At 41.6% G+C, this 12,188-nt stretch overlaps 1 protein-coding gene across 1 annotated transcript in view; it reads right to left on the reverse strand.

The window, feature by feature from the left end:
• LOC107743255 (inter-alpha-trypsin inhibitor heavy chain H3-like) overlaps positions 1-9,067 on the reverse strand; it is a 16,243-nt gene extending 7,176 nt beyond the window's left edge. The window contains exons 1-12 of the mRNA XM_016556405.1: positions 8,992-9,067; positions 8,767-8,871; positions 8,519-8,681; positions 8,334-8,444; positions 8,110-8,238; positions 7,869-7,985; positions 7,517-7,685; positions 7,325-7,435; positions 6,830-7,011; positions 6,563-6,742; positions 6,199-6,326; positions 5,721-5,926 (exon numbers count right to left, since the gene is read on the reverse strand). Coding sequence (XP_016411891.1) covers positions 5,721-5,926; positions 6,199-6,326; positions 6,563-6,742; positions 6,830-7,011; positions 7,325-7,435; positions 7,517-7,685; positions 7,869-7,985; positions 8,110-8,238; positions 8,334-8,444; positions 8,519-8,681; positions 8,767-8,871; positions 8,992-8,993 — 1,603 coding nt within the window. The 5' untranslated portion in view covers positions 8,994-9,067. The remainder of the gene's footprint in view (positions 1-5,720; positions 5,927-6,198; positions 6,327-6,562; positions 6,743-6,829; positions 7,012-7,324; positions 7,436-7,516; positions 7,686-7,868; positions 7,986-8,109; positions 8,239-8,333; positions 8,445-8,518; positions 8,682-8,766; positions 8,872-8,991) is intronic.
• Between the last annotated feature and the right edge of the window lie 3,121 nt (positions 9,068-12,188).

The raw sequence follows: 12,188 nt of genomic DNA on the forward strand, positions 1-12,188 counted from the left end.
TCCTTCAGAAATCATTCTAATATGCTGATTTATTATCAGTGTTGAAACTGTTGTGCTGCTTAATATTTTTTGGGACCTGTGATATTTTTTATTTAAAAAAAAAAGTTAAAAAGAACAGTGTTTATTCAAAATAGAAATTTTGTGTTACAATATACATTACTATTCAAAAGTTTGGGGTCAGTAAATTTCTTTAAAAATCTAAAAATCTTTCTTTCTTTTTTTAAAAGAAATTAATATTCTTTTATTCAGCAAGTATGTGTTAAATGGATAAAACTGATAGTAAACACTTATATTGTTAGAAAAGATGTCTATTTTGAATAAATGCTGTTCTTTTAAATGTTTTATTAATCAAAGAATCAAAGAAAAAAGTATCACAGGTTCCAAATATAGAATAGAACAGAAAACAAACTGAAGCACAACTTAAACTGAGATCTGCAAGTTAAATATATATATATATATATTTTTAAAAAACGTGAACGTGAATTCTTATATAGCTATCTAAACACCCCTATGAAGTACAGTTTGCACAAAACACCTGTGTGACTGTAAATGTGTGACTGTAAATTGTTACCGTTCTGTGCCCATCATCCGCTATTTCCAGCACTTAATCAAGCCACTCTTCTTTAATACATGATGACGTTTTATTTCACATGTCATTGCGTTTGAGTTGTCTCTCGTGTTGAGCTATTTCATCCTCAACCATTGAAGTATTCGGTTTCTACAGCGACTCATTTGGCGCACACCATTTTCTTTCTATGAAACTTGTCAACCGCATTGACCGGTTCTAACTGGCGGTTTGCCAGAGCATTGCAATTCTTTTGCTTTTACTAGAATTCAATCAAATGGTTTTCCCAACGAATTTTTGCGTGTGCGTGCAATTATTATTTCTTCTGCGCGGTGGCGGTGGAAGAAGTGAGCGGCCGCGCTACCAGCTAAGAGGGAACATTGTTTATCATTGAAAGCCAATAATAAACCAAATTATTATTATGATTTTGTAGCCTATAAGGACATATGGATGGTCGTCTCTAGGTTACGCATGTAACCATGGTTCCCAGAGGGAACAAGACGCTGCGTTGAAACACTTTGGGATTGCCTTCAGCATGACCACGCTTTGAATCACGCGTGTAATCAGTCCAATGGATGGGCGAGACGTCACAGGCAGGGTGACGTGAAGACCAGGAAGCTTAAAAGCGTGTACGGTGGATACAGTGGCAGCTTCTGGTAGAATGAGGGAAGCGCTCGCAGGGATGCTGGACATATGGCAATGAGACGCAGCATCTCGTTCCCTTGGGGAACCATGATTACATGCGTAACCTAGAGACGTTCCCCTCCAGGAACTCGAGCTGCGTCGAAACGCTTTGGAAACGAGTATGCCCACGCCGCCAGACTTTCAAATACCTGCCTAGTGTGGAAGAGCACAACTAAGGCGAGAGAACAGAGGAGCTGGGAGTGGCATGAATATCGAGGTCATAGAACCTCACAAAGTTGAGCGGCATGGACCAGCCCGCAGCGTTGCAGATGTCCTGCAGAGAAACACCTGACAGGACGGCCTTGGAGGCCACCACACTTCTAGTGGAATGAGACCCTTCTTAGGGGAACCATAGCACACTAGCAGTTGGTCCGACCTTCTCCACAGGGCAGCTCTGTGGAGAAGGTCGCCAAGCCATGCTCGCCAAGCCGGACCCAAAGTCTAAATAAGAGGGGGCCAATGTCTTGATAGAGGAGATAGTGAGAAAGCGATCAGAAATCCCTTCAATAGGCTCGAAAGGAGGTTTACAGGGAGCCTCTTGCACCACAGCCAAATCCCACTGTGGGACACAAGATCATACCGGAGGCCTCAGCGCACCGCGGAGGAAATGTGTAACTAGGGGGTTTCTGCCCACAGACTGACCACCAAGAGGTGCGTGGTAGGTCGCTATGGCCGCCACGTAGACTTTCAAGGTGGAGTGGGTCAACCCTTCAGAGAAACGGGTCTGCAGGAACTCCAGCACTGAACCAACCGGGCAGTTAACAGGGTCGAGCTTCCACTTCAAGGCGTACAGTTTCCTAGTGGAGGGAGCTCTGGATTGGAGGATGGTCTCAACAACCTCAGTTGAGAGGCTATGAGTTGTGCCCCCCCAGAGGCCACACCCACAGATTCCACAACTCCGGGATGGTGCCCCCCGCCTGTGAGAGGAGATCCCTCCTGATGGGAATCTCCCATGGAGAGCCACAGCGCTCCACAGACTGCGGGCTGGGCGGCCACTCATGGCTGCTCCCCAACCAGTGAGGGATGCATCCGTCGTTAGCGTTATGCATCGACAAGGAGCTCCCAGCACTGGGCCCTGTGACAAGAACCAAGGATTCCTCCACATGTCTAAGGCACGAAAGCATCGCCGCGTGACCTTAATCATGGGAAGCGGATTTCCCCTCGGGGAAAACCCCTTGGTCTTGAGCCACCACAGTAGGGGTCTCATGTACAGCAGGCCAAAAGGTATCACGTTGAACGCAGCTGCCATCAGACCCAGCAGTTTTTGAAAGCGAAGCGGCCTTCTCCAACTCTCACGACTGCAGTGAGAATTGACTCGATCCGAGCAGGAAACAGATGTGCCTTCATCATGGTCGAATCCCACACCCCGCCCAGATAAGTGGTCCTCTGTAATGGAGAAAGCACACTTTTCTTTGCGTTCAGTCTCAACCCCAGCTCTTTCATGTGGGCGAGAATGACATCTCGATGCCGAACCACCGTCTGCTCCGATTGAGCTAATATCAACCAATTGTCTATATAACTGAGTATGTGGATGCCCTGGAGTCTCAGTGGAGCCAGAGCTGCATCCACACACTTTGTGAAAGTGCAGGGTGAGAGTGCAAGGCCAAACGGAAGAACCCGATATTGGTAAGCTTCGCCCCTGAAAGCAAACCTCAGGAACTTCCTTTGTTGGGGAAGGATGGAGACATGGAAGTATGCGTCTTTTAGATCGATCGTGACGAACCAGTCCTCGGACATGATCTGAGACACGGCTTGTTTGAGTGTGAGCATCCTGAACTTCAGTCGCATTACTGAGCGGTTCAACTGACGCAGATCTAAAATGGGACACAACCCTCCACCCTTCTTTGGAACGATGAAGTACCAGCTGTAGAACTCGGACTCTCTGTCGAGAGGTGGGACCACCTCGATGGCCTCCTTCCTCAAGAGAGTGTTTACTTCTTGTTCCATTACCAGAGCCTGCTCAGGGCCCACCAGAGTGGGAATCACCCCGTTGAAACGAGGCGGAGAAGAACCAAACTGAATGCAGTAGCCTTTTTCTACAGTGTGAAGGACCCATTGAGACACATTTATTAGTGTTAGTGAGGCCAGCAGGGGGTGCTCACCCTGCAGTCTGTGTGGGTCCTAACGCCCCAGTATAGTGACGGGGACACTATACTGTAAAAAGCACCGTCCTTTAGATGAGACGTTAAACCGAGGTCCTGACTCTCTGTGGTCATTAAAAATCCCAGGATGTCCTTCGAAAAAGAGTAGGGGTATAACCCCGGCATCCTGGCCAAATTTGCCCATTGGCCTCTGACCATCATGGCCTCCTAATCATCCCCATACACTGATTGGCTTCATCACTCTTTCTCCTCTCCACCAATAAGCTGGTGTGTGGTGGGTGTTCTGGCGCACTATGGCTGCCGTCGCATCATCCAAGTGGATGCTGCACACTGGTGGTAGTTGAGGAGATTCCCCCGCTTTCATGTAAAGTGGTTTGAGTACCCAGAAAAGCGCTATATAAATGTTACAAATTATTATTATTATTATTATTATTTGGCAGACGCTTCCACGCTGCCAAATAGTCTACTAAGGGAATCAGTCTCTTGAGACTGATCTTTGGTGTTATTAGAGTGGCTAGCTCGGTGCCCTGAAGCGGAGGACCGGCGGGGGACGGATGATCTAGCTGCTCTAGAGACCTCCGTGGAGGTAGCGAGCCTCCCAGTACCGCTACGTTCCCGGGCGGAGACTGAGAGAAGCGCTTGCTGGAGACTGCTGTGCCCTGAAGCACCGGAGGTGGCAGGGTTGACAGACCGATCTCCTGAGGGCATTGAAGAGAGACGGGCACCGTATGATGAGGTGTACACCGCTCTTCCCCAGACGGGCCTGCCCTCAGAAGCCATGGAACACTGAAATCAGGGCTGACCCGCTGCCATGTACCCTTTGCCCACCAGCACTGAGGTGGTCCGCAGCGGCTTGGAGGGCATGCCTTCAGGGATGATGCCGTGCCAGGAGACAGATAGCTCGCGAGCGTCTGTTCATCCCGAGGCATCGCCCTGTAACCGCGATCATTCAGCCCCACCACATTGGCATAGTGGCTGGACGAGGGACTGAATATCCAGGCCGAGAAAGGCTTCGCCCACGACTTCAACACCTCGGTGTGGAGGTCGGGGAAAAACGGGAGGCCCCAGCGTGGAGGTGGCGGATTTGCTTTTCAAATTCATCAAATTTGCTTTTTGGTGGTTCGGTCTGTTTCTTGGCGGGCCACTCGACTTCATTCAACTTGGCCACAGCGTGAGTAACCACCTCCAGTAGCTCCTCATACTGGGGAGAATGAGGGGGTGAGTCCCCAGCCTCATCAATGTTCTCGACATCAACCTCCTCGGGGGGAAGAAACTGCAGTGCGGGCTTCCGATCCCTGAGAGAGAGCGCTGGATCTGGTGGGTGAGGAAGAAGAAAGGGACTCGCCCGTTTCCATTCCCTCCATCAGATCCATTTGCGAACCCCACGACCGCAACCGCCGCTCTGCCTCGGCAGAAGCGGGGCCAGTGCCGCGAGGAACGCTGGCGAAGGCTCCCTCCTCAAATAGAGCCTTCCGGGAGCGAAGCGTACGGATCGACAAATGCTCGCAATGCGGGCAGTCAGCTCCCTCGAGAGCTGACTCCGCATGCTTCGCTACCAAGCAGACAACACACAGACTATGTGTATCCCCATCCGTAATGTAGTGCGGGCAGGGAGGAACACACAGCCTATAATGCTGCCTGCTCTCGCCCTTATGTTTGTCTTTGGCCTTAGGCATGCTTGTGAACTCGATGGTAGACAAACAACAGTAAATAAGACAGACAAACAGAGTTTCAGACTGACACACCACAGAGCGCTTGGTGAATGACAGAAGCTGCCGCTGTATCCACCGCACGTGCTTTTAAGCTTCCTGGTCTCTACGTCACCACGCCCGTGACATCTCGCCCATCCATTGGACTGATTACACACGTGATTCAGAGCGTGGTCACGCTGAAAGGCGTTCCCAAAGTGTTTCGACACAGCTCGAGTTCCTGAAGGGGAACAATATGATTCTGAGACCAAATGCAAGTAGAAAAAAACTAAACAAAGCAAAACAAAAAAAACCTGAAAATACTGTAAATTGAATAACTTACATTTTTTATGCACTCCCACAAATCGGCAACATTTCAGTCAAGCTAAAAACACCTGTGTAACATTTATTGTATTGCTCTATGTCAGAAGCTGTATCTTCTACAAACAGTATGGCACTTAATTAAAATATTGTTAGATTAATTTTTGTGTCCTTAATAACCTTTTATAATTTTTTTAAATCAGTAAATTCACAACTAATGGGGATGTGCTAAGCATTGTGCCTAACAACGCCCTTTACTATTTAACATGCATTTGTACATTTTACATACTACTAAAAAACACTAATCAATTAAATAAAAGCTATTTCAATTCATTAAAAAAGAAATATATTTTGACATACCCGAGTCAAAATAATCCAAATAAACATCTCCCCTTTCTCCCCTTTCTCCCCTTTCTCCCTCTTTGGGTTTGTTGGCTACTTCCACGTCACCTTCCTGAGGCTTAGTGACAACCATAGAGGTGAGGGGAGTGACAAACTGGTATTTCATGGAGAGTTTGAGAGCTTCTTTTTTTTCATCCTCTTTCTCCTGTCCTTTAAGAAGCACCCTGAGACAGAAATAACGAGAGAAGACACACAGACATATGAGGTTTGCCATTAGTTTGCCTCTAAGTTTGATTCCTTTTGTATGGAATTGTTCCTTCTTCCAGGCATATACACTTTCGATACTGATTTGATCTTGAGAATAGCACCGTTTGACAGCACTAATATACATATATATACTGTGTGTGTGTGTGTGTGTGTGTGTGTGCGCGTGCGCGTGTGCGCATGTCTGTGTGTCTGTGTGTAAACATTTATAGACCCAAATGCATAAGCTTACTGTCTCTCCAGAAGCTGCTTCACTGTAAGGTAGGCCCACAATCTCTGCATGAAATCTTCATTCTCAGGTGGGACATCACTGGGGTCTTTTGTCATTGTAGTGTCCTGATATGTCACATTACTGCCTTTCTACACGGAAATAATAACACTAGTGAATATTTTTATTAGGAATGCTGTCAGTACCACTTTCGCCAAGAACTTTCTTTCAAAACAAAGTGGTCATTATTATAAACTCTATTATAAACAACTGGCCATCAATGATTCTAATATCAAATATACTGATTTGGACTGCTGAAAATTAAAAATACCTGCCCACACAATCCCTCCCCTAATCCAATTTGATAAACATAGAGTGAAGATCTTACTGATACTGCGATGACTTCAGTGGTGAAACTCTCCACACTGTTGTCTGTGATTTGTCCTGACACCACAATCTCAGAGCCATTGAAGTACAAGCTAAAGCTGGTCTTGGTAAGGTTTGTCCCTCCTGGATATTTAAGTTGAATATCAGTGAGGAGAGGGACGGCAACTTCTTCATAGAAGCTCTAAAAATAAAACTAACTTTAAATGTGCTCAAAGACAGAACCGTTCAGCATTAAAGATGAATTCTCAGCTGATCATCTGTAGTTCACCTGCAGCTGTAGATCAGCGTCTGAATCTTCATAAATCCTGCGAGCAACTCCAACATTTTCCAGTGACATCTTTGTCAGGAAGTCAAAGTTAACATCATATCCAAAACCAAGGCAATAGAGGGGAAACTTTGTCCCAATGGCCTTTTTCACATTGGCCATTATCTTCTCTATGTTGGTCAGACCTGTTTAAAAATCATATTTTTATGTTTTTGAGTTATTTAAGCGATCAGCAATGGATACTTTTTAGGCACTTTCATATTTCTTATTGTCTTTCTCTCATACTGAAAAAGACTGAAAAAAACTAATTGGTCATGATAATAATCCATTGGTCCTACAATTATTTCAATTAGGTCTAAAACCCTTTATAAACAGGTCTGCTAATAAACCCTGAATATTATAGGATGGCAATTAAAATTTTGTATTGATGAAGCATGGCTGACTGAATAAACATGATAAAACACAGTTTAGCTTGTGTTTGTCAGTGTGAATCTGTGCCTGAAGTGGGATCTCCGTCAGTCAGCAGGATCAGGATGGAGGCTGCTCCCTCTCGTGGATGTCGATTGATCATGTCCACTCCAGCTAGAACTGCAGCGTTTATGTCCGTGGCTAAAGGAAGGCCAAACATAGTTGTGTCACTGTGAGGTACAACTTTTTTACTCCTTATGTAGCATTAGTGCTGTAACTCACCTCCTCTATCTGTGATCTCATTCACGAAAGATTTCGCATTCTTCAGATTTGCCTCAGTAGCTTTGAGGAGCTCACGCTTCCATAAGTTAACTTCACTGTCAAAGGTGATCAATCCAAAGTGGTCATCCTCATCAAGATCACTCAAAATCCTTAGCAGTGCCAATCGAGTCTAAAGAATGACAGCACATCTGAAAGTTATTCTTTCTTCATTAAGACTGCATACTCACATTTAACAGACATGGACAGTTTGTTACTAACTTAGAACAACACCAAACTGATTTCAGTAGAGGAAATCAGAGGAAATCTTCAACAAGACTTTGACCATCCACTAGTATCCAATGAAATTTTTTACCTGTTCTATTTTTCTGCCGCTCATAGAACCACTCCGGTCAATGATAAACACCACATTTTTGGAAATATGTGGAACATCAGAGGGGGCAAAGTAGTGGACGAAATAGCCATTTGATACCTGAGAGAACAGAAAAATAAGTACATTCTGGACTTTTTGCATTGCGCAAAAAAAAAAAAAAAGAACCATGATTTCTCCATTAGGATTTACTTTTTGCATTGCGCAAAAAAAAAAAAAAAAGTACCATGATTTCTCCATTAGGATTTTGTCTGTTGACATCATATGTTACAAGCAGGTCACCATTCAACCCATTTTCTCCACAGCTTTTACACTTGGTCTGTTGATCTTGAGTGGGGTAGAAGGACACCCATGCCTGAAATGATCAGTTTGTTCATCTGGGAACTATTTAAGTGTATGAGCATATTGAGAACATCTAAACTGTGTTTAAACCCTCATTTAAGTTCTTACATCTTTGTCTGCTCTGGTGGTTTTGATGGCATTTGCCAGATCACCGGTGCTCAAATCTCCTTTCACCTCCAAGAAGGAAATTCCTGGTTTCTCTTGGATGTGCACATCCATCTGATATGAGGAAAAGAAACATAATCTAACTATACATTAAAATGATCAATGTCCTATTCATTTCTTCCATTAACCTTGAAGTCAGCCACAGGCTGCACCAGTTGGGCATTGATGAGTAGCTCATATTTGCCGAGGCGACGCTTTAACAGTTCCTCGTAGGTCAACTCAAACGTCACTTTACTAAAAGCAGCCACTGTCACTGAGGTTTTAAAGTCCTCTAAAGTCCTTCCAACAGATCTGAAATATAAACAAATCCCAGCATATTACTAAACATACTACAAATACATATTTTATGGACCTAATTTAAAAAAAAATCCAGTACTTGACCAGTCCAGCACTTTGTCCTCGAGATACTGCTTGACTGTATTGCTGCTGAGCTTCCTCTTTTTCCTTCACAACTCCATCATATGTTTTTCCTTCTATAACCCTATGGAGAAATTAAAAGACTAAACTGACTTAAAAGTTAATTTGTTGGCTATAGTTGTCTTCATACGAGTTTGCAGACACGCTCAGCACATTTGTAATTAAGAGTACTGAATTTCCCTACATTCTGAATTTGCTGATGAAGGCATTCTTGGGAATCTTGACCTCAAACTGGATCTCTTGAGATTCATTCAGTGTGTTCGCAACACGGCTTGTGATGACTGTTGTGGCGTAGGCCTTTGGACTAAAAGACACCTCAATTGTATTGGCTCAGATGAAGATGTTTATCTGGCAAAGAAATAAGATGAAGTTCTGATTTTTATCTGATTGAGATTTTTATAACAGTACAGCAGACTTCTTATATAAAATACATATAATGCCAGTTATCACGCTATATCTTCCAATTATAGGCTATGTCTTAAGATGATATTTAAATGCTTAGTTTCATTATCAAAATCCTGTAGTTTCAATTGTGGGCAAAATATATAATGCGATGCAATACAATGATGATTAAGAGATGAACCAATAAACATACCTCAAAAGCCTGTTTATATGTACATTTTAACATGATTTTTTTTTCTAACAAATGATGTATAGATAATCAAGTAAACCTAAGAAACTTTGCCTCTATCTGATTTTGTACCCTAAACACATTGACTGATATGTTATTTGGGCCTCACCTTCTTAACAACACCTGAAGAGGCTGAGATGAGAAAAACACCCAAGAGAATCAGCCGGAGAGCTGCTCGATCCATCATGACCTGCACAGCAAACAGACCACACAGCCTTTAAGCTCATGTCCAATTCGTGCTATTGGCTATTATTGACCGGATAAAGAAACCTCCCCCTTTTTGTAAACTTGAACCTCACATAAAAGCATAAACATAAACTTAAAAAAATAAAGAATAAGAAGTATATGAAGCACTTAGTGTATACATTGTGCTTTTTCTTTTTAAGATTATAGATGCTGAGCTTGTATTGTGGGTTCTTACTTCTATCAGCATTTGATAAGCTTAATGTTAATTAAGTCTCAATGTTTCCCAGTTTCAGAATTTTCAAGTATTTTGAATTTTCCCATAATAAATGGACCTCAGTTATTGTGAATACATAAGTAAACGCATTTTGTTAGATGTATGTGTTGAATATATTTTGCTTTTAACTTTTTTAAGAATTCCACAATAGCATATTTTAGAAAAACACATTTTTTTAACTTCACTTTTGAATAGAGTGTCATCTGAGAGGTCGTCGAGGATAAATACATAACCAGCTTTGAGCTCAAGTTTCGCTTTGTGCAAACAGACAGTGCTGCATTATTATGTCTATCCCAAATGAGGAGTTATGCAATGTGGCACTCCGTACAGGCATTCACTATTATTGAGCACTTTCTGGCATGGTATCTCTATTTATATAAACTATGATATTATGCAATTTATTCTGTTCTATTTTTGTGCTATTCTATTCAGTGTTCTTAATAGGGACATAGGGAGGCTTTCACAGACAACAGACTTCCTTAACCCTATATAAAGCCTACTGTATCATATTTAATATGCAATTTTACAAGGCCTCTAAATTATCAACATGATGAAATTTTTGCAAGTAAAACGCCTTTTATTCTAATTATAAAAATGTCCCCCTTTCAGGTTGTGGTAGTCTTTTTGCTGTGAAATCCTTAATGATTCTTATAAAGTAAACGTAAGAATAACTTTTATATTGTTAGTAATATTTCAAGATGATCACTTACAGGACTGAAGCAGCTTAGGTTTACTTGTTTATCCATACATCATTTATTAGAAAAATCATGTTAAAATCATCAAGGATTGTTTATTTGTTCATCACTCAGTCATCATTGTATTGCATTGCAGTATATGTTTTGAAACTACAGAGATTTGATCATAAAAACGTAGTATTAAAATATCAGCTTATTAAGATGTTTTATTAGGAGACATAGAGTGACAACTGATATTCATGTGGATTTTTATATTCATATGCATTTTTATGTTTAAGCTGTCTGCTATACTGTTAAAGAGCTCACAGATTTACATTAAGATATCATAATTTTATCCGACATTTTGGCCATACAAATGGCCTATTAGTAACAGTACAAAATTGCACATTTTTGCTCAGTTTGGGCCTAAAAAAATTGAGGTTTTGTAAAAAATATTACAAATATCAAGCTTTCCAGTGCTGAATGTTGGATTGTATCATATAATACTGTCTGCAGGGGGCGCTTAGTGACTTCACTGTTAATATACTCAGGTCAAATGCCTCCTGACTGCACAAAAAAGCAATTTGAGTTTAAGTATATTTTTGTAGTAGCAATATAATACATCTGTTAAAATTTGTATGCTCTAAATGTTAAGATGTAGTGTTATGGTTGCTGAATAATGTTGATTTGTAAACAATTATTAAAAAAAGAACAAGAAAAAGAAACCTCTGCCTGTAACAAAATCATCAATAAATATCCTCTCAATGTTCTTCTTACAGGAAATAAAAAGATACTTTTTAATGATTTCACAAAAAACACATAAACCATACACTGCAGTCTCTTTAAGGCACAACTGTTATGTTAAAAGCATCAAATGAGCTCTTTGAAGAAGACATAAAAAGCATTTAATGAATGTGACTGGGCAGGTCTGAGAAATCCCTCTACCTTTTTTCCAAAGTAGAGCTAAAAGAAGCGAAAGAATGCTAACCAACTTGTTTATTCAGATTTCTTTTTGGGCTTGTTCAAGAAAGACCCATCTAGCCATTAGACATTTCTAGAACAAGCACACAAAATATACATGTTCTTTATTTAATGTCCACCAAATGGTCAACAACAAACGTACGTTTATTGGTGTAATCAAATACAGTCAAGCTGATTCAGTCAAATTAAATGACATAATTTGACAATCTGATAAATCAAAGTTTTTTCATGTTGTTTTGCCTTTAAGCAGGACATTATAGTGAAAAAAAGTTTGCTGAAGAATACGTTATGCTAGTAAATATTTCTATATTTACATTTGGGACTCAATTTCTGTGCAAACTTTAAAGTCTTGATTGCAAAATAGCTGTTGCACATGCTGTTTAAAAAAATTGCAACTAACATTTATTATTATTAATACGAGTAATATTCATTTACAGTAATAGAGGGGCATGTTGTCACACAGGAACTTGCAATTAAACGGCCTATTTGGATTTTTAGCTATTTTTTACTTAATTTATACAGTAGCCTACAACACATGAAAATCATGTTACATCTTGCCCCAACATGATAGCTGCTCTTGCCCTTGTGACAACTCGCCCCAGTCTCCCCTAGATGCATTTAGCTTCAGGGATGGG

Source organism: Sinocyclocheilus rhinocerous, unplaced genomic scaffold, assembly GCF_001515625.1.
Source record: "Sinocyclocheilus rhinocerous isolate Xijiao unplaced genomic scaffold, SAMN03320098_v1.1 scaffold227, whole genome shotgun sequence".
Lineage (NCBI taxonomy): Eukaryota > Metazoa > Chordata > Actinopteri > Cypriniformes > Cyprinidae > Sinocyclocheilus > Sinocyclocheilus rhinocerous.